This window comes from Staurois parvus, unplaced genomic scaffold (genome assembly GCF_062004578.1).
Source record: "Staurois parvus isolate SC_StPar_1 unplaced genomic scaffold, SC_StPar_1.0 ptg000929l, whole genome shotgun sequence".
NCBI lineage: Eukaryota > Metazoa > Chordata > Amphibia > Anura > Ranidae > Staurois > Staurois parvus.
In genome coordinates, this window is record NW_028318725.1 from 2261940 (window position 1) to 2288715 (window position 26776).

A 26776-nucleotide genomic window follows, 5' to 3' on the forward strand; every position below is an offset into this window, starting at 1 on the left:
ATCTGATGTTTTTGGGCAAGTCTCTGTAGGCATTATCAAATGTACAGATGAGATTTTCTGAACAAATATTCGTACGAAAACCTACCATTTTTAACAGATCTAAACCCTCCTCTCCTTAACAGTCAAAGAAGCTGCCATCTTAGCCTCTCTTTGATCTGCAATTGCCATGTTGCTGCACATGTGACCAGGCATGACACCAGCCATTTGATAGCTTGACAGTTCAGTTGAAAGAACATGCAACTATGACAGTTATCACAGCATACGCTGTAAGTAACAGTTTTGGAAAACGGGTAAATCGGTGAATATATATAAGCTGCAAAGAGCAACCTATATCTCCGCGATTAAATGGAAAGAGTCAAAAACTCTCAATAAATCAACAGTTAATCAGGTATAATAAACTCTAACAAAGCAGCTGTTTCAAATGAACAAAATGAAGAACTGTCCTCATAAACAGCGCTCAGTATTACAAAATAGATATACAAATATCACCTAAATAATATATAATATATATAAAAAAAATTGTGACAAAAAATTAAAATTAAAAAAAATACAAATAAAAACTTCCACCAAAGTGAACTTTTTCACATTTGTACACTTTGGTGGAAGTTTTTATTTTTTATTTATATTTTTTTTAACGGTTAAATAGATTAATTCCACTAAGAAAGCTAATCGGATATGTGATTGGTTTCTGTGGGTTACTGAGCTCTGCACATCTGCTTTGATTAGGTTTTACTGATGATGATCCTGGTCTTAGGGAATAACATTTGTTGATTATTTTTTTAAGCATGTATTACATTTTTACAGACTCTACTACTAATATTTTTCGTTATTGTGTGGTTACAGCATTGTGATAATGATGTAATGGTGTAACATTATTTTAATGTAAATAAGCAGAAAAACTGGTCATTAAACGCAACTGTAAAGAAAACCTGTAATTCCTGCCCACCTCTGGAAATGCCAGTTGCCTGGCTGTCATACTTTTCACTCTCCTTATGAAAATGCATGGCTGCCCTGCTAATCCTTTAGCTGCAGTGTGTTCATAGCCAGATATACTTGACAAGAATGCAGATTAGGGGTTCAGACCCCACTTGTTGTATGAGATTTCTGGGTCAAGTACTGAAGCAAGAGGCATGTGGACACCTAGCATCTTTAGGAGGTCAGTGATGACAGTCTTTTTGCAACGTATATTGTCCGTTTACTTTGCACAGGTACAGAGCTGCACACCAAATAAACTGCCTATTTTTAAAATAATAATAAAAACCAAATTGAAGTGGTGACTTTGCAATGCACTGATCAAATAATCTTTCTTATGAACCTCCTGTTTTACCACAAAGCATAAATTCAGATGGATGGGATGGGCTGGATAGAATCTGGTTGGATGGCATCAGGAAATACAGACAGCTCTTATTATAAACAAGGACCTGTGATGTTACATACTGAGCTGAGAGATTGCATACACTCGTACCATATTCAGAACCAAGAATGCCTTGGCACTGATCCCACAAACACATGCATATTCCATCACAATGTTTGTTCTATTTTTATACATTGGTGGAGATATAGAGTTTAGCTGGAACTGTCTGTCATTTACTGACCCAATACAGAATGGGAAACCTGAAGTGAATAGTTAGCTAAAAATACAGTAGTAATTCCTTAAAAAAGGGCTCCCTGCAAAGTAGAAATTAGATTCTTACTGGTACCCTTCCTGATTGCTGTAGTAGTAAGGCTACGTTCACACTAGCTTTGTCAGCGGACATCAGACAGGCGTTTGGGAAGCATTTTTAACTCTTCTCAAATGCCTATAAAAATTCTGCACATGGCAACACACAGTGCTGTTCACACTGAAGCATTGTGTCGTGACAAAACTGATGCCTCATGTCGAGTCAGGAGGAGTTGAAGCCTCCCATTCAAGTCTATGGTGCCGCTCCTCAAATGCCTTGGCAGCGGTTGCGACACGGTTGTGAGGTGTTTGCGGAGCGGTAATACCATTTAACTTCATTATAGGCGTTTGTGGTGCGGTTTTAATGCTTGGCCAACACCTATCAACCGCCTCAAAACCGCGCATAGGGCGTTTGGGGAGCGTTAAAAATACTTCCCTAATGCCTGTCTAACGCCTGTCAAACGCTATAGGGGCATTTGGCAAGAGTTAAGTAAAGTCAAGTGTGAACGAGCCCTAAGGAGAAATTGGACACTGAAGAGTCATCATATAACCCCAGTTTCATAAGATGATATATGTGTAAAATTTACATAAAACAGAATGCCATGATTTGCAACTCTCATAAACCCAAATTTTATTCACAATATGAAATAGAAAACATATCAAAAGTTTAAACTGAGAAAATGTGCCAGTTTAAGATAAAAGAACAAGGCAATTTTGAAATTGATGACAGCAACACATCTCAAAAAAAGTTGGGACAGAGTAACAAAAAGGTCGCAAAGTAAGTGATACTAACAAGGAAGAGCTGGAAGAGCATTTTGAAACTAATTAGGTTAATTGGCAACAGGTCAGTGACATTATTGGGTATAAAAAGAACATCTTGGAGAGCCACATAATCTCAGAGGTAAAGATGGGCAGATGTTGACCAATCTGTGAAAAGTTGCATCTAAAAATTGTCAAACAAGTTCAGAATAATACTCTATAGCAGTGCCTCTCAACCTTTTTTCAGTCAAGACACACTTTGAAAAGATGGACAGTCCCAAGGCACCCTTTAAAATTATGGACAGTCTTGAGGCACCCCATTCTAAAAATTGTTTTACACGTTTATTTAATTTTTTTATATTATTATTTATGGGTGTTTTTTTTTTTTTTACATACTGTCATCCTAGCAGTACAATGTCACCATAGTGACACTGTACTACTTGTGGGGGGTGATGAAGAATTTTTTTTCTTTTGTACACTGATTGCTTTTACACCCATAAAGGCTGTAAAAGCAATCATTTCTCCTTCTCTCTGACTGCATTCTTGCAGCCATTGAGAAATACTGGGAGAGCTGTGATTGGTCACAGCTTGTCACATGGTACAAGGCTGTTGTGAATAGCCTTGTACCATGTGATTTCTGTGATCATTCACAAATTTCACACGTAGTAAGCAATGATGTCAGAAGTGACATTTTGCTCACTACTATTCATGTGATCGGGACCTCACACAGAGGTCCCGTACAGCGATCGGTGCATCGAACCAGCGTGTGTTTCACTCACCGGATGTGACATCACACATCGTGGATCAGAAACCGTAAATTACGTCAGCACGTTTCGCCCCTCCTCCAAGGCGTCCTCACGCGTTGACATAATTTCCGGTTTTTCGATCCACAACGTGTGACATCACGTCTGGTGAGTGGAACGCACGCAGGTTCGGCGTTCCGTGGCCATATTTGATGTGGGCAAGTCAGGCTAAATTCCCTGATTGCTGCCAGTTCATCTCTCTCAATGTCAATGTGATTATTATACATGTTAAAATGGATTTTCAGCTTGTCTGAAGGAAATTAAACCTATCCAAAAGCTTGATTTATTATTTTAAAGCGTAAGTGCAGTATGGAAAAAAGATTTTTATATTAAAGGCTTTATACAGTATTATGCTACTAGGCTCTCCCCCTTCTTTTTTCTTTGCATCCACTATCCATCCATGATCTAGAGTTTGTGGATTACCAAGGAAGGATTGTTGGGGGTCATTTGAGAGGATTTTATGTCCATCTGAGCCTGCAATTGATTTTTTAAATGTGAGTGTAATGGTGAACATTAGCTATATTTCTTCATTTACATAGCATTACACGATTTTTTTTTTCTTTTTTCTTTCGTCCACTCGTGAGACATTGGTCAAGAAAATACTGAAGTAATCTGGAGATTCGTTCGGGGCTATACTATTGTGAAGATTTCATTTCAACTCCAAAATGTGTGTCTGATTCCTTAAGTCATTTTCCACATGGTAATCACCCGATTGGTGGAGTGTGGGTGAAAACTTGCACTATTTGGATGATTTGAACACGTTGAGAACTATATTTTTTTATATATTTTATTAAGTTTTTTTTGAAACACAAGACTTTCTTTATTTGGAACTTATTTGGTCTTTTGTTTTTTTTCTCTTAATAGGTTTGCGCTGTTTTTTTTTTCTTTGTTTGTATTATGATGACATGAGCTACCATGTCCTGATGGGATTAGCTAAGTGGTCACTATACACTCATCGGCCACTTTATTAGGTACACCTTGCTAGTACCGGGTTGGACTCCCCTTTGCCTTCAGAACTGCCTTTATTCTTTGAAGAATAGATTCATCAAGGTGTTGGAAACATTCCTCAGAGATTTTGTTCCATATTGACATGCATTAATGTTGCCTTTCTGTCATCAAGAACCAGTCTGCCCATTCTCCTCTGACATCAACAAGGCATTTTCGTCCACACAACTGCCACTCACTGGATAACTTCTCTTTTTCGGACCATTCTCTGTAAACCCTAGAGATGGTTGTGCATGAAAATCCCAGTAGATCAGCAGTTTTTGAAATACTCAGACCAGTCTGTTTGGCACCAACAACCATGCCACATTCAAAGTCACTTCAATCTTCTTTCTTCCCCATTCTGATGCTCGGTTTGTACTTCAGCAAGTTGTCTTCACAACATCTAGATGCCTAAATGCACTGAGTTGCTGCCATACAATTGGCTGATTAGCAATTAGTGTTACCAAGCAGTTGAACAGGTGTACCTAATAAAGTGGCCGTTGAGTTTATATTGTGTAATGTTATTATGATAGAAGGTGAGCAAGATAGAGTGTAGCAGTTCTATTCTAACCACTACACTGCATACCTGGTGCATTTGTTCTTACACCTACATGTACACCTACATGTGAGAGTGAACAGCTGTACAATTGAGTCAAATGATTCTAATCTTCCCCCTTAGATACAGGATGTGCGTAAAAACAGCTGTGCCATAAAATGACCCCAACCAGCCTGCACTATCCAGTATAGCAAGAGAGTCTCCATAGGCAATCATCAGTCCACATGGTGAATGTGTCAAAGTATATATGGGACCTCTGTTATTTTCTCTGGAGAGTTCCCATACATAGACCACATGTGCGCTTGCCTGTTTAAGTGTTGCTGCTAACATGGAGACAGCCACATTTCATGGGGAAGGCCAGTGGAGGTAATTCTAGGATACAGATTCTTGTATAGCATATGTAATCTCAGTTTAAAAAAAAGAGTTAGCTTTGGTCTGGTAAATATACCATTGGAAGCCTTTTATTATATATCTGTTCAAAAAGTGCAAACAAAAAAAAAACTGTTCATTCAGCCAGAAATAATCTTGTAAACTGATAACTGCCTGTGCTTTCTGCCTCTGGATTGTTATCACTTAGCTTTGTTCCCTGTCTCTGTGGACTATAAAACACCTCCCCTTGGTATGGAGATGAGAGACAGGTGTTATGTAGATCTAACACAGGGTTATGTAGTCCTAACATACTTTTGTCCTAGGGCAGGGGTCCTCAAACTATGGCCCGCCGAGGACATTTATCTGGCCCGCCGGGTGTTTTGTAATATTTGTGATCCACAGCGGCATCCCCCTGCGTACTTTCACTTTCACAGCGGCATCCCCCTGAGTACTTTCACGGCGGCATCCCCTGCGTAATTTCACTTTCACGGCGGCATCCCCTGCGTACTTTCACTTTCTCTTCCATTCCACCAGCACCACCGCGCTTGACTGGCTGTGCCTCTCCCTCCCTCATCTGCCCCTCAGCTCCACCCCCATATTCCTGTGTGTTGGGGATGTAGATCCGGCCAGCGTGGCGTCGGCACCGCAGAGTAAGTGATAGAGGGGTTGTAAAATGGGGAAACAGCTCTTATTGTTTAAATACTGCTTGTGTGGAGTGAACTAAATGTTTTGACTGACATTCTGCAGTTTAGCTACAAGATGTCACTGTTTTTCTAACACAGCCTCAGACTGCATAGATATTTCTATATTCATAAGAGGTGGAGTTTTCACACAGAGTTGAGAGAAAACAGGAAGAAGAGAGAGCAGCCATGTTCTGGAGAATGGTGAATGAGGGGGGCCGTGTGAGCTGAGAATCTGATGACATCCAGGTGTGAGAGCATCCCTCCGTAACCAGAGCTGCAGCTAAGTGAAGCTGATGAGATTGCTGCCAGGAAGCTGATGAGATTGCTGCCAGGAATGCTGATGAGATTGCTGCCAGGACTGCTGATGAGAGCAGAGGAACTAAGCAACATATACGGCAAGACCGCATGCTTGTTGGAGAGACATTTGTTCTGTTCTGAGTCACCAGCGGATGCAAAGCAGACCCGGGTCGGTAAGATCGTGCACGCACCTCATTTCAGTGTTGGCGTCTTGAGACTGAGTCCAGGCCTATAGTTAGTTAGGGTCTCTGTTTGTGTCAGGCCACAAGTGTTGTTACTGATTATTGGAAGGACTCCACAACTTAAAGTGACATTTCACATTGGAGAGATGATAAAATCTTACAAACTCAAGCCAGACTGGCGTTTTGCTCACAATGAATACTCAGGCACGTGCTACAGGACCAGTTATGGGAGGGGGAATACTGCAGATTTGTGTAAGATTGTAAGCTGTTGTGCTGCACCGCAGGCTAGCCCATACCATACACCCATACACTGATTCCTGCTCTTTTAGGGTAATAACAGGTAAGGTGTGGCAGCTTATTTGTGCCCGCCAGTAGGTAAATTACTTCACTTTCTACCTTCATCATCAGAAGGCGCCGTGCTGTGCAGCACAAGAGTCTCAGCCTTTGGGCTGGGTGTATGTAAATTTATTGTATGTTTCCAGCATTTGTGGTTGTGCTTATTTGCCACATCTAAGTAAAATTCTGTTGTGGCAAAAGCTGGTGTTGGGGTTGCTTTCCTCGTTCGTGACTTCAATGTATTCTGGGGAGCCCACCCCGGTACACGGCCTACAGGGTGGTAACAAAGTGATCTCTGTGATCTCTGGAGGGGCTGCCTACAGTGGGCAGTGACAGACAGCCGAGGAGAAGGAAACCCAATTTAATTGACAGTAAGTGTATTTATATTCTGATTGCTATTCAGTTGTATGATGTTGTATCTTGTGTGCTGTGTAAGCCTCGGTTCACACTGTTGCGATCTCAGAGATCACATGTAATTCCCATGTGAAACTATGAACATGTAATTTGTTCATAGTTTTTTTTTTTAAACTATAGTCCGGCCCTCTAACGGTCTGAGGGACAGTGAACTGGCCCCCTGTTTAAAAAGTTTGAGAACCCCTGAACTAGGGTGATAACGCTGCTCAGTATGGCTGTCATCTTAAGATAGGAAGTGTGTTAACGGCATGATTATCCGGTGAAAATAAAGGGGAAAAAAGTGTTAAATAAGGAAATAAATGCAGCCACTAGATCTAAGGTCCGGAAGGCTGCAATACTATCAATGAAAAATGACTTTCTATATAACTAGATACTAAAGCCAGGCACGCATGGACCAAAATTGCGACGGTTCAGCAGGAACCAGATTAATTTCAGTACATGTGTACCCCTCTCTGTTCAAGAGCAAACAGTCTTGATGGAAAACCAGCATTCAATCAGTGCATGCACCCAATGACTGCAGAGAGAAGTCCCAGCTTTTAAAATACAACAGAACAGCAGGCGAGTTCTCTGCATCCACATTTCTTGTGTGGATGTAGGGATCTGTTTTTTTTTTGTTTGTTTGTTTTTTATTTTCATTCAACCTGCTCTTTGAATGGAAAAAGAAAAAAAAGTGTATGTGTATACCCCGCTTAAGTCTGTCCTTTAGCTCTGATTCACAATGATGCGATGCAGAATTCGCAGCATTTTCTGTGCGTATTCTGCACCACATCAGAATCATACCCATTCATGCAAACCGCTGCGGGTGTGTATGTTAACAACACCCCGAAAGTGGTTTGCAAAACGCGGTGCGATGTGCAGAATCCGATCTCATAGGTGTGAATACCCATGTGATCCGATTCTAGTGCGGACCAAAAAAAGGGTCCTGCACTTTTGTGGTGCGGTGTGATTACAGACATACATAATGTATGGCTCCAATTGCACCGCACACAAATCGCATATGATTTGCACAGGAGTGCAGTGCAGTTCCTTTGCGAATCACATGCAATATACTGCACCACATATATGTGAACTCAGGCTCAAAGACAACTATCACAAAAATATGTAATTCTGGTACGTGTATGCTGTTAACACCGGTAATGATAGTATTCAGTATAAGACTGCTTTTTTTTTTTACACATTTAGGACCAAGTTGTTTAGCATGTTGTCTAGCACCACTTGACAGTGAAAGGGTTTGGGAGTAATCTAACTTCTCGTTACGTAGAGGGTGGCTACGCTCATTCTGCATGATCCCACTGTATCTAACAACATAGCAAGCAACCTTCTCATGATCACTGCCAAGATAGACTATGGGATTTGTAGTATGTATAGAGCAGTGCACATGACCGCAATTATTGTGCACTGCTCACTCCAAACAAACAGATGTGAGGGGGGAAAAAAAGAGGTTGGGGAGGTCACAAAGAACGAGGCAGAAAAACATGTTGGAAGCAATTTCATGAAAATAATTATAGGGCCATTGAAGCAGATCTCCAGTCTCCTCTGAAAAAATAAAAGTCAGCAGCAACAACATATGTAGCTGCTGACTTTTAAAAAAACAACCACTCACCTGTCCCACAATCCAGTGGTGTGCTTGCACCAGCCGGGTTCACTGGCTTTCGCCTCTCTGCGGCGGCAGCGGCTTCACAGCCACGTGTCCACTGTGCATGCATGAGTAGCACTGCACTTTGTGAATGTTCCTGTAGTCTTTTGGGACCTGTCATGTGTCCCAGAAGACTGCGGGGAGGGAGAGAGGGCAACTAGACAGCCGGAGCAGAAGTGGGAGTGAGTACCTGTCAAAATATCCGCCGCCCCCCCCCACACCCGAAAGGTGCCCAATGGGGAGCAGGGACCTCTCCTTAAAGTGGAACTTCCCCTTTTGGGTGGATCTCCACTTTAAGTAGTGAATGTACATGGATTCATTTTAAGAATAAGGATGTAATTTGGTGTCACTTTAAACCTATCATTACAATTAATAACTGCATCCAGTTATCATAATACAATGCTTTTCATAATCATGGATCCTTAAAGCCCAAAAGAAGTCAAATTTGAAAATCAGCAAAAGGAACAGTACTCACTTATTGAAAAGTGTCACTTGTGCTGCCTAATGTTGCTTTAGTTGAAATCTTCCATCTTCTGATCCACCCCCCACCCACCACAGTGGTAATCTTCTGGTGCTGTGGGGGTTAATTTTAGTCGTGGGTCTATGACAGGTACTCATCAAGAGTACTAACTATGCCTGCCCTTTCCTCCCCCTTCTCCATTCATAAAAGTTGTACTATAGCATCCATGAATGAAAAGTGATCTATGAATAGAGGAGAGGGGCAGAAAGAACAGGCATAGTTGGCACTCAGCACCGGAAAGGTTAGCACTGAAGTAGTTTGGAAGGATCAGATGGTGGAAGATTTCAATTAAAGCAGCAGCAATCAGCTCCAATAACACTTCTCGCTGATAGTAAGTACTGTCCCTTGTGCTGACTTAAAAAAAAACTATTAACTAAATGTAGGCTTTAAAGCTACTGGATATTCCAGAATCAGAAATAAAATCAAGAGGTCCTCCTGCGCTCTTATGTGTGAACCTAAAAATTACTAAAAAGCAGCTAACATCTGATCCTATACCAATAGGTTGCAAAGATAAATTAAAATATAATTGATATAGCGCTTAAACAATAATATAAATATAAATAATTGCAATATTGATAAGTGACCACAAAGTGATAAAAAACACATACAAGGTCCGATTAATGGACCAATTATAGTGACTTATATATAAATAGTGACCCCAGTCCACATGGGGATGCATAAAAAATGTGACCCCTGGTACCCAATATGGGACGCAATCCAATATTAGGTGAATCCCTACAGAGGGATCAAATTCATACACTCAGTGTAAAACCAGATGATAAACATGACATAATAAAGATCTGTGCAAGTCCAATCGGTGCTGCATTCCTTCTGATCATGCAAGATGTAAAATGTGGGTACACAGCAAACCCTGAATGTGATCCCAAAATGGCTGCAATAGCCTCTCACCTCCACCTCGCGACCCTGCAGGGCCACAAAGCATATATGGATAACCTCTGGATCCCCTCAGCATAAGGCACTCCTAAAGGCCTTGAACGAATTCTCTGGAATCAACTTTCACCACTGAGATATATCCCTCTGGATCGGTTGGTATGTAGATCAATAGGTATTCTCATATAGATCATAGCTCAATTGCCCATAGAACAAGAGGAGAATACATTCTCCATAGTGTAAAACCACTTTATTAACGGATAAAAATAAGCCAAAATGCAAACTCACATTACATAGCTGATATCAAGGCATTTTTCTGGGTGCTGGGTGTAGAGCATGAGAATAAGGTGTTCCAAGATGTCATCACACCGGAAGTACGTCACCACGCTAAGCCATTTTTTATGCCTCCCCATGTGGATTGGGGTTACTATTTATATATAAGTCACTATAATTGGTCCATTAATAGGACCTTTTTTGTGTTTTTATCACCTTGTGGTCACTTATCAATATTGCAATTATTTATATTATTGTTTAAGCGCCAGAATCAGAAATGCTACTGTTCCTAGCAATTTGTTCTTATGTTTGTTTTTCTTCAGCCAAAGGATGGTAAGAATTTTTTGCAAGTCTTTCTGTGCTTTAATTAGATTTAATAACTGCTGGTTGCTGACATTCTAGCTGCATTCTCACTAAAGGCCAGCAGGTGGCACAGGCATGCCTGATAGAACTTGTTACCCGGCCGAAAAAACAGAATGGCAGGAAATACACAGTTGGGAGACAGAAAGGAAATATTTCACAGGTAAACAAGAGCCACTATGCTGATCTCTTGAAATTCTAATAAAATAAAGATTAGATATATATCACGAAAGAAATGTATGGCTATTGCATGATTACTACCTATATACACAGAAGACAATGTATGTAAATTGTCAAATGATCAGAGTTAAACCCACGACCCTGCATTCAATATATCTGGTTTCACACAGTGAAAATACAATTATTTTAATAAATATAAAATGCTAAACACCTTTTCTCATTACCAGTCTTGTGACTTCTATCAGTGTCCAGCAGACCACTGACTGGTTAAAGCTTGTAGGAGTTTTCATTTTCTCCTGATTGTCCTATAAGGCTGCAGGACCCCTGACCCTCTATCTGGACAGTGCTGATTGACCCTGTGCTGATCACATGCCCCCCCCCCCCCCAAAGGCTCTGTTCTATCAGCAGATGGATTGGGGACAGTAGAAGAAGGGGAGGATCAGAGAAGACAGGATCGAAAAAAAAACGCTTTCTTACACAATGCAAAGGAATAACCCTTTAGGTTCCACGGCGAGTATAACAAGCATGCTTTACTGAATATACAAACTGATTTTACTGTTGTGGATTTAGAAACACTGTAAGTCACAATCTCCAGTGCCACCATGAAGCCCCGTGCGACTGAACAGGATTGCAAACAGGAGAAGCTATCTGTTCAAATGTTATTTTGTGCAGATCCTGGTGCAAATTGCTGGGTACATATATAAATGTTTTTTTTTCCTAAAAAAGAAAAATAAAGAGATTTTTCACTTATTTAACAAATGGTGGAAACCAAATGTATTGGTTTCCAATTGGTGTATCACCAAGGTCAATGTATTGATTTAAAGTGGAGTCTACATCATGGTAGGTGAGCTTTGGGCTTAATGTGCAAAATTGCACAGTGTATTTTGCACATAAGTGACCACTCCAGTACTGATTAAGCCATGCTTCTCATCACTCCATTGTCAATGCTTCTATCTCTAAACTGCCAGCAGGCAGGTGAGAGATTTTGTGCCAGAATGGACATAGAGAGTCTCCTACCATTAATACCTACCTGCTAGAAATTTTTTACCTTACAAGTTTATTTCACTTTAAAGTGAACTCCAAACAAAACATTGTTTGGAGTAGAGGGGGGAAGGGTTAAATCCAACCTGCAGCAGTGAGAAGTCCTCCCCTCAGCTGTTCAATGTGACTGTAGCTAAGGAGGAGCTTCCCTTGGCATATGAATGAGCTATGTTGGTTGATTTTAAATGCAAATCCTTTGGTGATTTTTACATAATTACATAGTTAGTCTAGCTGAAAAAAGGAAAAAGTCCATCCAGTTCAACCATTAAAAAAAAAAAAGTTATAATCTTACACCCACAATTGATCCAGAGGAAGGCAAAAAACCCAGCAAAGCATGATCCAATTTGCTCCTGCAGGGGAACAAATTCCTTCCTGATCCCCCGAAAGGCAATCGGATATTCCCTGGATCAACTTTACCTATAAATGTTAGTATCCAGTTATATTCTGTGTATCTAAGAAAGAATCCGGGCCTTTTTTAAAGCAATCCACTGAACTGACCAGAACCAACTCTTGAGGGAGTCTATTCCACATTTTCACAGCTCTCACTGTGAAGAAACCTTTCCGTGTTTGGGAATTTGTATATAAATAAGCTCTGAACTCAGTGTACAGGGGCAGAGCCTATATAAGAAACAGCCTCTACATGGGACAGTGGGAGTAGGAGAAAATGCGTGTCTGTTTCACAAAATCTACCACTTTCGGGAAGTATAGATCCGCTATGATGTTTTATTGCTGTGTCCTCATTCGTGAAATTCACTGTATTTCCTGTCCCCAGAGATACAAGAGGTCAAGTGGTCTCCTCCACGAAATAATAGAAAATCCCCTTTGACAGTTCTCACTAAAAAAAAGTGGCCCATTATTCCCCTCTTTTTCTTAGCTTTTTTTAGTCGAGAATTGAGCGAACGCTACCGCTCTGTATGAGTATAGAGCTGATAGCACTGCTTTATATGTGTATAGAGCTGATAGCACTGTTCTGTATGTGTATAGAGCTGATAGCACTGCTTTATATGTGTATAGAGCTGATAGCACTGTTCTGTATGTGTATAGAGCTGATAGCACTGCTTTCTATGTGTATAGAGCTGATAGCACTGCTCTCTATGTGTATAGAGCTGATAGCACTGTTCTCTATGTGTATAGAGCTGATAGCACTGCTCTCTATGTGTATAGAGCTGATAGCACTGCTCTGTATGTGTGTACAGCTGATAGCACTGCTCTGTATGAGTATAGAGCTGATAGCACTGCTCTGTATGAGTACTAAGCTAACGGTACTGGTCTATTTGAGAACTAAACTGATGGCACTACTACTGAGCTGACAGTATAACTGTGCTGACAGTACTGCTCTGAACTGATGGTTTTGTGTTATTCAACTGAGTTGACAGTACTGCTTTATTTGAGTACTGAGCTGACAGTACTGCTTTATTTGAAAATTTTAGTTGATGATACTGCTGTGTTTGAGACATAAGCTGACAATAATGCTCTATCAAAGAATACTCATGTTTCGATGCAGGCACAGACCTTGATAATGTCTTTTCTCACAACTCCATGGGTTCCTAGACATGCAAAGGGAATATAAGTTCTTCAGTTTCCTCCCTCAGAAGCTCAGAGGAGCCAAACCTGATAAGGCAGAAGTTGTTGGACAAGTGATCTGCAGCCAGATGAGAGGCCCTCCACTGTCAAAACCAGTGTTCCAGAAGCCAGGCAAGAGCCTTATATTGGTGGGGAACACCTCCTTGATTGCTACAGAATGCCTCAGTTCGTGGGTTGGCCCTGTGTCCTTGGATTCCTTTGACTGTTTTCCTGTGTTACTAGAGCCACCCTGAATTTCACTGTGAATGAATGATGCTGTCTATCAGAATAATCACAAGTAATGCAAGGCCATAGATTATGTGATTTTCTTTCCTGCAACCTCAAGTTGAATCCCTCCCATGGAGCTATTGTGTTTTCCCGATTGGGGGGCACAGAGGGGAGCCATCCCTGCCAGGAGAACACAGTGATTATTGCTAGCGGCAATATCCGACAGGATGGTTGTACCAAAGTCGTACAACAATCAAACTGGGTACAATCAGTCTGCCCATAGATGGTTTGAATCTCGGCCAGTCCATGCTGAATCGACCGAAATTTGAACCATGTATAGCCGGCTTAACTTTGTGTTCTGAACTGTTTTACTAAAGCAATGATTCTCACCTTGACTCTTATTTAGACTAGACTATGGGGTTGATTTACTAAAACTGCAGAGTGCAAAATCTGGTGCAGCTGTGCATTGTAGCCAATCAGCTTCTAACTTCAGCTTGTTCAATTAGGTTTTGACAAAACAATAACTGAAAACTGGTTTCTATGCAGAGCTGCACCAGTTTTAGTAAATCAACCCCTATGCAACCATGTTACCCTGATTAAGTCTCAGAGATATTGCTGTGACAAGTCCACGTCTGTGACACTACTGCTCTGTTAGAGAATTAAGATAACACTGTTGCTCTGTTGAATGATGGGGAATTCATGGCACTATTCTGTTGGGATGGGGATCTGATGGAACTGTACTGTTTGGACGGGGAGTTTATGATATCTCTGAGTTGGGATGAGTAGCTGACAGTACTGTTCTGTTGGGATGGGGAGCGGATGGTACTATTCTTTTGAGAAAGAGAGTTAATGGTACTGTTCTTTTGGGATGAGGAGTTGTAAGTACAGTTCTGTTGGGATGGAGAGCTGATAAAACTGTTCTGTTGGGATGGGGAGATGATGGTACTGTTTTGTTGGGATGGGGAGTTGACGGTACCGTGTTCTGTTGGGATGGGGGAGTTGACGGTACTGTGTTCTGTTGGGATGGGGGAGTTGACGGTAACGTGTTCTGTTGGGATGGGGGAGATGACGGTACCGTGTTCTGTTGGGATGGGGGAGATGACGGTACCGTGTTCTGTTGGGATGGGGGAGTTGACGGTACCGTGTTCTGTTGGGATGGGGGAGATGACGGTACCGTGTTCTGTTGGGATGGGGGAGATGACGGTACCGTGTTCTGTTTGGATGGGGAGTTGACTGTTCTGTGTTCTGTTGGGATGGGGGAGATGACGGTACCGTGTTCTGTTGGGATGGGGAGTTGACGGTACCGTGTTCTGTTAGGATGGGGGAGTTGACGGTTCTGTGTTCTGTTGGGATGGGGGAGTGGACGGTTCAGTGTTCTGTTGGGATGGGGGAGTGGATGGGGGAGTTGACGGTTCTGTGTGGGATGGGGGAGTGGACGGTACTGTGTTCTGTTGGGATGGGGGAGGGGACGGTACTGTGTTCTGTTGGGATGGGGGGAGTGGACGGTACTGTGTTCTGTTGGAATGGGGAGTGGACGGTTCTGTGTTCTGTTGGGATGGGGGAGTGGACGGTACTGTGTTCTGTTGGGATGGGGGGAGTGGACGGTTCTGTGTTCTGTTGGGATGGGGGAGTGGACGGTTCTGTGTTCTGTTGGGATGGGGGAGTGGACGGTACTGTGTTCTGTTGGGATGGGGGAGTGGACGGTACTGTGTTCTGTTGGGATGGGGGAGTGGACGGTTCTTTTCTGTTGGGATGGGGGAGTGGACGGTTCTGTGTTCTGTTGGGATGGGGGAGTGGACGGTTCTGTGTTCTGTTGGGATGGGGGAGTGGACGGTTCTGTGTTCTGTTGGGATGGGGGAGTGGACGGTTCTGTGTTCTGTTGGGATGGGGGAGTGGACGGTTCTGTGTTCTGTTGGGATGGGGAGTTGACGGTACTGTGTTCTGTTGGGATGGGGAGTTGACGGTACTGTGTTCTGTTGGGATGGGGGAGTTGACGGTACTGTGTTCTGTTGGGATGGGGAGTTGACGGTACTGTGTTCTGTTGGGATGGGGAGTTGACGGTACTGTGTTCTGTTGGGATGGGGGAGTTGACGGTTCTGTGGGGATGGAGAGGTGACGGTACTGTGTTCTGTTGGGATGGGGGAGTGGACGGTTCTGTGTTCTGTTGGGATGGGGGAGTGGACGGTTCTGTGTTCTGTTGGGATGGACGGTTCTGTGTTCTGTTGGGATGGGGAGTGGACGGTTCTGTGTTCTGTTGGGATGGGGGAGTTGACGGTTCTGTGTTCTGTTGGGATGGGGGAGTGGACGGTTCTGTGTTCTGTTGGGATGGGGGAGTGGACGGTTCTGTGTTCTGTTGGGATGGGGGAGTGGACGGTTCTGTGTTCTGTTGGGATGGGGGAGTGGACGGTTCTGTGTTCTGTTGGGATGGGGGAGTGGACGGTTCTGTATTCTGTTGGGATGGGGGAGGTGACGGTACTGTGTTCTGTTGGGATGGGGAGTTGACGGTTCTGTGTTCTGTTGGGATGGGGGAGTTGACGGTTCTGTGTTCTGTTGGGATGGGGGAGTGGACGATTCTGTGTTCTGTTGGCATGGGGGAGTGGACGGTTCTGTGTTCTGTGGGGATGGGGGAGGTGACGGTACTGTGTTCTGTTGGGATGGGGAGTTGACGGTTCTGTGTTCTGTTGGGATGGGGGAGTGGACGGTTCTGTGTTCTGTTGGGATGGGTGAGTGGACGGTACTGTGTTCTGTTGGGATGGGTGAGTGGACGGTACTATGTTCTGTTGGGATGGGGGAGTTGACGGTTCTGTGTTCTGTTGGGATGGGGGAGTGGACGGTTCTGTGTTCTGTTGGGATGGGGGAGTGGACGGTTCTGTGTTCTGTTGGGATGGGGGAGTTGACGGTTCTGTGTTCTGTTGGGATGGGGGAGTTGACGGTACTGTGTTCTGTTGGGGGGGGGGGGGAGTGGACGGTTCTGTGTTCTGTTGGGATGGGGGAGTGGACGGTACTGTGTTCTGTTGGGATGAGGGAGTGGATGGTTCTGTTGGGATGGGGGAGTGGATGGTTCTGTGTTCTGTTCGGATGGGGAGTGGATGGTTCTGTGTTCTGTTGGGATGGGGGAGTGGACGGTTCTGTGTTCTGTTGGGATGGGGGAGTGGATGGTTCTGTGTTCTGTTGCGATGGGGAGTGGATGGTTCTATTGGGATGGGGGAGTGGACGGTTCTGTGTTCTGTTGGGATGGGGGAGTGGACGGTTCTGTGTTCTGTTGGGATGGGGAGTGGATGGTTCTGTTGGGATGGGGGAGTGGACGGTTCTGTGTTCTGTTGGGATGGGGGAGTGGACGGTTCTGTGTTCTGTTGGGATGGGGGAGTGGACGGTTCTGTGTTCTGTTGGGATGGGGGAGTGGACGGTTCTGTGTTCTGTTGGGATGGGGAGTGGACGGTTCTGTTGGGATGGGGGAGTGGACGGTTCTGTGTTCTGTTGGGATGGGGGAGTGGATGGTTCTGTTGGGATGGGGGAGTGGATGGTACTGGTGTGTTTAGATGAGAAGGTAGAAAGGTGCAGGATCACAACTTCTCTGCTGATGTCACTAGTGAAGCACTTCAGCTCACTCCATATTTCTACAAAGAGATGCATTAGAAGAAAAAGTTCGAAAACAAAAATTCGGACACTCGTCCTAGAAGCAGCCGTCGCCTGATCCATCTGTCCTTTTTCTGAATCCCAAGGTTGTTAATAAAGTTTGTTTTAGAAGGGAAAAAAGCCGCGTGTGTTTGCAGTGTTCTCACTCCACCCTGTTCACATGACCCCTGACCCGAGGCTCTGCGCGTTCCATACGACTTCCCGTTCCAAACCACGTGTGCTGGCTGTGTGCTCTCTGGCAGCCTGTCCAGGCGGAGGTTGTGTGAGGGCGGCATGGCGAGCCAGGGGCACTGCCTCCGCTTCGAGGGCTGCAATTTCCTCCGGCAGCGTCTGGTGCTGTCCACCCTGAGCGGGAGGCCAGTGAAGATCCAGGGGATCCGGGTGAAGGATGAGAGCCCCGGGATCAGGGGTAAGGTGGATGGTTGCCGAGCACCATAACAACACACGGGGAGCTTTGTGCTGATAGGCGGCTTCATTTCATGTGCGCTGCAAAATGTCTGGCGTCTTCTCTTCTCTCTGGACCCTCCTAGATTCCTCCATAGACACGGCCAGGTGTGACTGCCTGGGGTATGTCTGCAATTCTGGGACCTTCATCAGAGGAAGACACGGCCATCCATACCTGACATGTACACAGCTCTGTCAGGACTCATTCACACGGGCCACCAGAGGGTGGTAAAATCAGGTGGCTGAGCCACTCCTTTTTACTGCCCACCTGAACAGGGGCATGCAGTCGATCAGGGGTGTACTCAGCTTTGTGGCTGCAGTAAAAATGAAACAGCATGGTATGGTCAACTGTGGTGGGTCAATATTTTCAGAGTTTAGGGTCGGTTCACACTATAGAAACACATTTTATATGCGTTCCGGATGCTTTGTTCCGGTGTGTTGTTTTTTTTTTTTTCTGTGTGTGTGTTTTTGATGCGTTCTGGTGCGTTTTTGATGTGTTCCAGTTAATTTTTCCCCTTTTTCTTCAATTTAAATAGGTACATGTGCATTTTTGATGCGTTTTACCACGTTCCAGAACAGTAATGTGCAGGATAAATGCAGCATGTTCTACTCCCTTTTTTTTTTTCTTCTCTGGATCTGCAAGCACTGATGTGAATGATGACATTGACTAACCATATTATAACCTACTTTCTGTGTATTGGATGCAGAAAAAAATCACACTGAAACGCATGTAGTGTGAACTGGGCCTAAGAGGTTGTGGATTTGTGAGATCACCTCCTCGCCATCTGTCAAACACCTCTGGAAAGCGATCCACCACGGATCTTTCTTCAGAGCAGCAACAAGAGCTGCTCATATTAACCACTTCCTGCCCAAGCCAATTCTGACATTTCTCTCCTTCATGTCAAAATCAAGTTTATTTTTTTGCTAGAAAATTACTTAGAACCACCAAACTTTTTTTTTTTTTTTTTTTTTTGCAGAGGCCCTAGAGAATAAAATTTTGGGTTTTGCAATTTTTTATGTCAAACAGCATTTGCGTTGCGGCTTTTCAAACGCAATGTTTTGGGGGAAAATACACTTTTTAATGAATTTTACTGCACACAAACATAATGTTATACCTAATATTTAGTTAAACTTGAAAAGATGGATGTCACACCGAGTAAATGGATACCTAACCTGCCACAATTTTTAAATTTGCATACGCTCATGGAATGGCGCCAAACCACAGTAACAAAAAATGTTTTGATGCTTTAAAAGCCTTCACAGGTTACCAGTTTAGAGTTACACAGGAGGTCTGGAACTAAAATTATTGCTCTGACACTTGCAAAGACACCTCACAAGTGTGTTGCGATCACCGTTTACATATGCATGTGGGAATTATGTATTCATTCACAATTGCACATAAGCAATTTTTATTTTTTTTAAACTTTTATTTTTGTACTGTCACTTTAATTATTTTTTCTTTTGTATCAACTTTATTGCTTTCACAAGATATGAACAACATCCCTTGTGAACATATGGGCAGTAACACAGTAACAGGTCCTTTTTATGCAGAGGTTTGGGGTCTATTAGCCCCCATTTCTCTCCTCTGGGCTCCAATGCAGCCAATCGGAACAGATCAGTCTGATCATCTAACAGCCAGTTAAGCAAAGAGCCGAAGCTGGAAGTGACAAAATATCATGACTTACGGCTTTCAAGGTTGCAGAGAGGGAGGAACAATATCAGTTCCTCTCTCTGTGTAATGCCTCCGCCAGTTACAGCGGTCTCAGGCTCTGCGATCAGACGGGGGAGGGGGACACTTGTGCTGCCCACAGAAGTGATCGAGTGGCTGGTCTCAAATCACTTCTGCATTAAAGAGTATTGCTGGTTTTACATTTTAATGCTGGGATGATGCCTGTAGCTGCAGGCATCATCCCGGTATAACCACTCCAACCCAGTATGTCCCAAGGGCAGGAAGTGGTTAATGAGCTCTGAAAACAAGGGTTTTGTAACTACAAGTCCTATCGTGCCTTTGGGATTCATGCTTGTAACTGTCACTCTTGCAATGCTTCATGGGACATAGTTTCACCACAGCCCACCATTGCCTTAACCAATTGCGTGCCACCCTATAGCAGAAATACCGCTACAGGGCGGCACAGGTGTGTAAAATCACGTGTATATATAACGTGATTTTGCAGTTCTGGGTAGGGGGCACGGGCGCCTTACCCGTGCCACCATTCGCGGTTTTGGCTGTCAATCACCAGGTCCCGGCCGGTGATTCCCCACCAGCACCCGTCGATCTCTTAGGATTTCTGCTGGAGAGAGACCTGTATGTAAACAATACAGATTTTTCTCCTGTCAGTTGTTGCACACTGCTTTGTATGGCTCTGCATAGCAGTGCCATACAAAACAGTGTGCTTACAGTGAAACACAGCCTCACAGTAAAATAGCACACAGTTAACACTTTGATCGCCCCACATGTTAACCCTTTCTTGCCCAGTGCCATTAGTACAGTGGCAGTACTTTTTATTTAGCAGTGATCACTGTATTGGTGTCACTGGGGATGTCAGTGACACCAAGTCAGTTCTCCCCAGTGTCAGAATGCCCGCCGCAGTCCCGCTATAAGTCGCTGATCGCTGCCATTATTAGTAAAAAAACAAAACCACCAAATTTGGCTAAATTAGATTTTTTTTAATAACATTTTTACTGGGCATGTTTAATAGCAAAAAGTCAAAGTTTTTTTTTTTTTTCAAAAATTTTTTTTTTATTTTGTTTATAGTGCAAAAAATAAAAAACCGCAGAGGCGATCAAATGCCACCAAAAGAAAGCTCTATTTGTGGGGGAAAAAAAAGGACAAACATTTCATTTGGGTGCAGTGTTGCATGACCGCGCAATTATCAGTTAAAGTAATGCAGCGCCATATATATAAAAAAATGGCCTGGTCAGGAAGGGGGGCAAGTGGCTAAAGCAGAATTTCACATTCTCAAACAACATAAACTGTTTCTAATGTATGTGCTCCTAGCATTAGTAAATATATAGGAAGGTATATTATATTTTCTTGTTTTAAACCTTTTTTTATTATTATATTCAGTTGCTTTCTGGTTTCTGGCCTGGGCCAAAAATATATCGTACATCCAAGGAGCAAAGGAGTTTTCTCAGCTAAGCACACCCTCCAGCCTGCATGCCTGAGCTAAGGGCAGATGGATTCCAGTAAGTAAATACTACATGGGTCATCTGCCCTTACACAAGATGGCCACATCCAGAAATGCTAGGAGTTGTTTTTCAAAGTGATGTTTCGCCAAAATAAAACATGGAGACAAGGATGGATGGGGGAGTTTACTCTGAAGAGTAGAAACAACTTAAATAGTGTATTTGCTGTCCCCTAACCGCTAGTATAAGCAAGGCCAGATTTGGAAGTATAGCAATAGCTGTACTCCTGGTACTCAATAAAAATGTAAGACTTAAGTTGGAGAAAGTCAAGATGCAGCATACACCTTGCCACTTATTACAAGCCAGCACATTTATAAAAGTGCTACAATTCCTTACGTTCTTTAAAACTTATCACTCTTTGGCAGTGTTTCACAACTTGCTGTACCTTCTGCTGGGTTCTCTACAGCATACATGAGAAATACAATATACGTGTTTTGGACAATACTTGATGGACTTTAAATTGGACAATACTGACTTAAATTCAGACTGCTGTTTTATCTGGCAATACTCCAGTTCCTGTTTCCCATAGTAGTTCCAAACGAAGGCCCGGGTCATCTTCTTTGACCACTTCAAGTCCGGACGCTTTCACCCCCTTCCTGTCCATGCCAATTTTGCTATCACACTTTGAATGACAATTGCGCGGTCATGCAACACTGTACCCATATGAATTTTTTAGCATTGTTTTGAGACAGATAAAGCTTTTATTTGGTGGTATTTATTCACCACTGGGATTTTTATTTTTTTTGCCATGTAAATGAAAAAGTCCAAAAATTTTGAAAGTGTTTTACTTATAAAATTTTGCAAATAAATAGTATTTCGTTATAAATATTGGCCAAAATTTATTCAGTTATCTTTTTAGTAAAACAAAAAATAAAAAAAATAGCCCAAATTCGTTTAACCACAAATTATAATTTTTAAACATTGTTTTTTACATTTATTTTTTTTTTTTACTGTCACCCTACCAGTACAGTGTCACCATGGTGACACTGTACTAGTGGGGGGGTGATGGTTTTTTTTTTTATTTTTTTACACTGATTGCTTTTACACCCATAAAGGCTGTAAAAGCAATAATTTCTCCTGTCTGGCTGCATTCTTGCAGCCATTGAGAACTACTGTGAGAGCTGTGATTGGTCACAGCTTGTCACATGGTACAAGGCTGTTGTGAATAGCCTTGTACCATGTGAGCTCTGTGATCATTCACAGATTTCACACGTAGTAAGTAATGATGTCACAAGTGACATCTTGCTTACTACTCTGGATGTGATCACTGATTGGCCAATCAGTGATCACATGATCGGGACCTCGCAGAGAGGTCTCTTCCAACGATCGGTGTTCCACTGTGTCCGGAAGACACAGCGGGCACCGGATCACAGTGCTGCGCGCTCCCAGTGAGCGCGCACAAGCAGGGTGCTGGCAGGCTGTTTATAAATGGCCACCCGACCCTGCACTGCCACTGTCTGGCCGTTTATATACAACGGCCGGACGGGAGGTGGTTAAGAAAATTGTATCTGTATCCTGAAGCCTGGTTTTGTTCGTACCGATGCTTACACATAAGAAGGTCTTCTTTCTGTGGTGTATGTTAGCTCATAGATTTCATACATTTTTTAGTCAGGTGAAAGTGGTCTTTTCAGGCTTCTAACAATGTAAACTTCCGGGAGCAGGGTATGGTTCAGATTCTTCCTTTCTTGTTGTCTCTCCACAGGGTAGTACAATATATAAGATGGTCAGTGGTTAGATATGAAAAATGAGTATTTTAGTTGTCCTGCTTGGGAGAGAAGAAATGAGTAACTTCAGGAGGCTTTTCCTGGCCAACCATGTTCCCCCTGCCATAGAACTAATGGTGCCTGCACAGGATATATACTAATGCTAATATGCATGTTTATACCATCTCTTTTTCTGCAAATATCTCCTAACCAAACACAGAGCTATCTTGCCCTTGTTTGTGATGCCTCTGGGATCATTCACAATTCATTGACAGCTGTATTAAAAGCCTAATTGTAGATTTTAAAGAAGTTTACTTTGTTTGGACCAAGCTGATCTGTCCTACACCAGCCTTTCCGCCACAGTCAAATGAGGAAACTTTGTATTCGTGCAGAAAATACAAAGTTCCCTGTGACTGGCTAAATCTGACTCGATTTAGTTGCGGGAGGGGACGTTCCCTTCCCACCGCTGGAATACAGCATGTAGCTAAGGCTACATACAATTTATACAGTGCAACCTGCTGCCGCATCTCTTCGTGAGGATTAGAGTTCATTTGGACTATCTTGGTCTAAAAAGACTATTTTAAACTTCTCTAAACCCTGGAGTTAGATTTTTAGTCCTCATGCACACTACGTTTTTACAGCTGCTGTTTTTAGCTTTTTTTTTCTACAGCCAGTAAACACCCCAGCATGTTATCCTATGTGTCCATGCACATACAGACTGTAATCAGTGTTTTTAGCTGGGAAAAATACTCAAAACTAGTGGGTTTCTAGAGACGTTTTTTTAGCTGTAAACACACTCTAATACTAAAAAAAAGCAGTAAAACGTGGCAAACTGGAGTTTTTGGACTTTTTGAGCAAAAAAAAAAAAACCGCGGCTAAACGCTAATGCAAAAAATGCTGAAAAGCTCACTTTTTTAATGTAGCTTTACACAGCTAACGTTACCAGCATTATTAAAATGCCCAATGTGCACGGAGCCTAAAGTGCTCTTTTTGTAATGCTACATATTACTCCCATATTCCAGGTGCAGCATGTTACAAATGCAGCTGCCCCTGTACCACCCTATCCCTCGTTTTGACAGCAAGCAGGAGATCCTAACCCCCCCCTCCTCTCACTGTCATAATATAATAAAATGCCCTCCCAGCCGCATCATTAATTCAGAGTTCTGTGAATGTGAAAACTACAACTGCCTTTTGCAGCTGTAATGAAATACCAGGGCGCAGTTGAGTTCTCTAGGTAGCTCAGTTGAATCTCCCTGTCGGCATGTAACTGCCGTCCCATACGAGGTAAAAGCAGACAGCTTACACTGACTGTCTGCAAGAGCCCTGCATAGCACCCATGATCTGCTGATCGCAGGTACATTACTTTGCAGGCTCATAGTAAAAAAAAAATAATAAATGCACATTTTTATTTTTTACATGCAAAAGGATGTGCATTTATTTTATTACAAAAGTGAACTTCTCCTTTAACCTGCAGTTTAATCTTTTCTGACTTGCTTTAAGTATGTTTTTCATTCCCATAGACTTGTATAGAGATGCAAAACCCATTTGAAGCTATCAAAAGCTCGTCAACACAGGCCTTAAAACCATGGCTAATAGAATAGCCAAGAGAATATACAGGTTATATTTAGTATATTTTACAATTATTTTCAGTAATGACTTGCTAGATAGTTACTGTATATCTGTCTTCACAAATCCAAGTCTTCAGGTTAGTGCTTGAGGGATCCTCTCAGCAACTGTTCAGCCTTTAATTAGCTGTCTGAATATTGCTCCAGTCTATACTTACAGTATGAATGTAGTCAGGCATTGATTATTAATTTCATATACCTCAAATCAGACCTGTAGGCCCTTTGCTTCTCAGTAAATTACAGTTAGAGCCCTGAAATAATTACCAGTTCAGTGGCGCAGCTTCCCTCCAGGTCTCAGCAAGCCCTGGTTATGACTATTGCACCTCTTCACTATGGCCGAGGGGGGTAAGGTTTGATTCGAAGGCACGGTTTGTCCATCCACACAGAGGCAAACAGTGGGTCCATCTCCATCAGAGTCTGGAAGTTTTGGAGAAGTGGTTGCAGGTGCTCACCTCAGTATTTAAGGTCTGTAATTATTTTCTTCATGGGATCAACACTTTAAATCAATTGCCTGGTTTTATTTGATGTTTGAAAATATTTACTGTAGTTCACACACATTTTTTTGGTGTATTAGGACAGATTTCGGTGTGGGAAATAAGAAAAATGAATATTTGATGGGAAAAATAATGAATGTTTTAAGTTTGCATATTTAAGACCTCTGGGAAAATCTAAATTTTTTTTTTTTTTTGTCTAAAGGCCCCCCACCCTCTGGAGAGCCTTGCTGTTCATGTTTTTTTTTGTTTTGCTATTTTTATACCTTCCATCCATGGAAATCCCTTGGTGAACTCATGGTGATGGCTTCCCAGTTCTCTTCTTCCAGCAGAGCAGGGAGGCGTTGTCTGCAGGGCACCCATTGTGAGATAGATGCGCCTGCAGCACTAAGGGTGTGGAGAAGGGGACCCAGCCCCCTAATGCACAGGTATCTGGCTTGAGTGGTGCGGTCTGTTCAACAGAAAACACTGCCAGTACAAAGGTGAAGTAAAAAAGTGAATGGCAAAGTGGCAGGAGGGTAGGGTGTCTAAAATGTATGTGAAGAGCGTAAAGTGGCAGCAAAGAATTGAGCAGAGAAGACACAAACAGATTTTATTACAGGTACTTATATAGTGCCATCAATTTACACAGTGATTTACATGTTGTACATTCACATCAGTTCCTAACCCTCAAGGGGCATATAATCTAAAGTCCCTATCTCCCATTCATACATACACATACTAGGGCCAATTTAGAAAGGAGCCAATTAACCTACCAGCATGTCTTTGGAGTTGGGAGGAAACCGGAGTACTCGGAGGAAACCCACGCAAGCACAGGGAGAACATGCAAACTCCAGGCAGGTGGTGCCATGGTTGGGATTCAAACCAACGACCCTAGTACTGCCAGGCAGAAGTGCCACTTAGCCACTGTGCTGCCCAGATGGTAAAAAAGTACATTCTACATTTGTAGACAGACGGCAGGAGGAAGGCATATAGAGGACACCAGAGTGGGCAGATGGCAGACACATTGGACAGAGTGGGAATGGTATGTTGGGCAGGTACATTTAAGCAGGGTTAAAGCAATGTAAACCCTCATTTTGTAAAACCACCTATTCAATTTGAAATAGAAATGAAAGGCAAAATATTTTGTGTGTGTTTTTTTTTTTTTTTTTTTTTTTTTTTTTTTTTTTTTTTTTGTGATCAGATACCCTCTGTTCTCAGCTGCATAATAGCTGGGGGGAGGAGAAATAGTATAATCCTGATCTTCCCAGTGAATGGCTGTGCAAGGGCTGTGTTTGGGGGGGGGGGGGGAGAGGGGCATGTCAGGGTCATTGGAGAGCACATTGAGTTTCTGCATAGCTAGAGAACTAACCACATTGTGCTTTCATTCCTAGCTAGTCTGCTTTTAATAGGAAAGCAAGAAACACCAGGGATTTAACGCAAAGGTAGAAATACAAACAACAGGATACTTTTTCATACAAGTACAGTGAAGGAAATAAGTATTTGATCCCCTGCTGATTTTAAATGTTTGCCCACTCACAAAGAAATGATCAGTCTACAAATTGAATGGTAGGCGTATTGTAACACTGAGAGTCAGAATGGCAATAAAAAATTCAAAAGAAATGCGTGTCTAACAAATTATGCACTGATTTGCATGTTCATGAGGGAAATCAGTATTTGATCTCCTATCATTCAGCAGGATTTCTGGCTACCAGGTGTCTTTCATACAGGTAACAAGCTGAGATTAGAAACAGTCTCTTAAAGGGAGTGCTGCTAATCTAATTTTGTTACCTGTATAAAAGACGCCTGTCCACAGGAGCAATCAAACAATCAGATTCCAAACTCTCCACTATAGCAAAGACCAAAGATCTGTCCAAGGATGTCAGGGACAAGATTGTAGACCTATACAAGGCTGGACTGGGCTACCAAACTATTGCCAAGCAGTTTGGTGAGAAGGTGACAACAGTTGGTGCCATC

The 26776-nt window shown here is 42.7% G+C and overlaps 1 protein-coding gene across 1 annotated transcript in view; it reads left to right on the forward strand.

Moving 5' to 3' along the window:
• The first annotated feature begins 17538 nt into the window (after positions 1-17538).
• The window catches only part of RCL1 (RNA terminal phosphate cyclase like 1), a 59565-nt gene continuing 50327 nt past the window's right edge, over positions 17539-26776 (forward strand). The window contains exon 1 of the mRNA XM_089656700.1: positions 17539-17780. Coding sequence (XP_089512826.1) covers positions 17645-17780 — 136 coding nt within the window. The 5' untranslated portion in view covers positions 17539-17644. The remainder of the gene's footprint in view (positions 17781-26776) is intronic.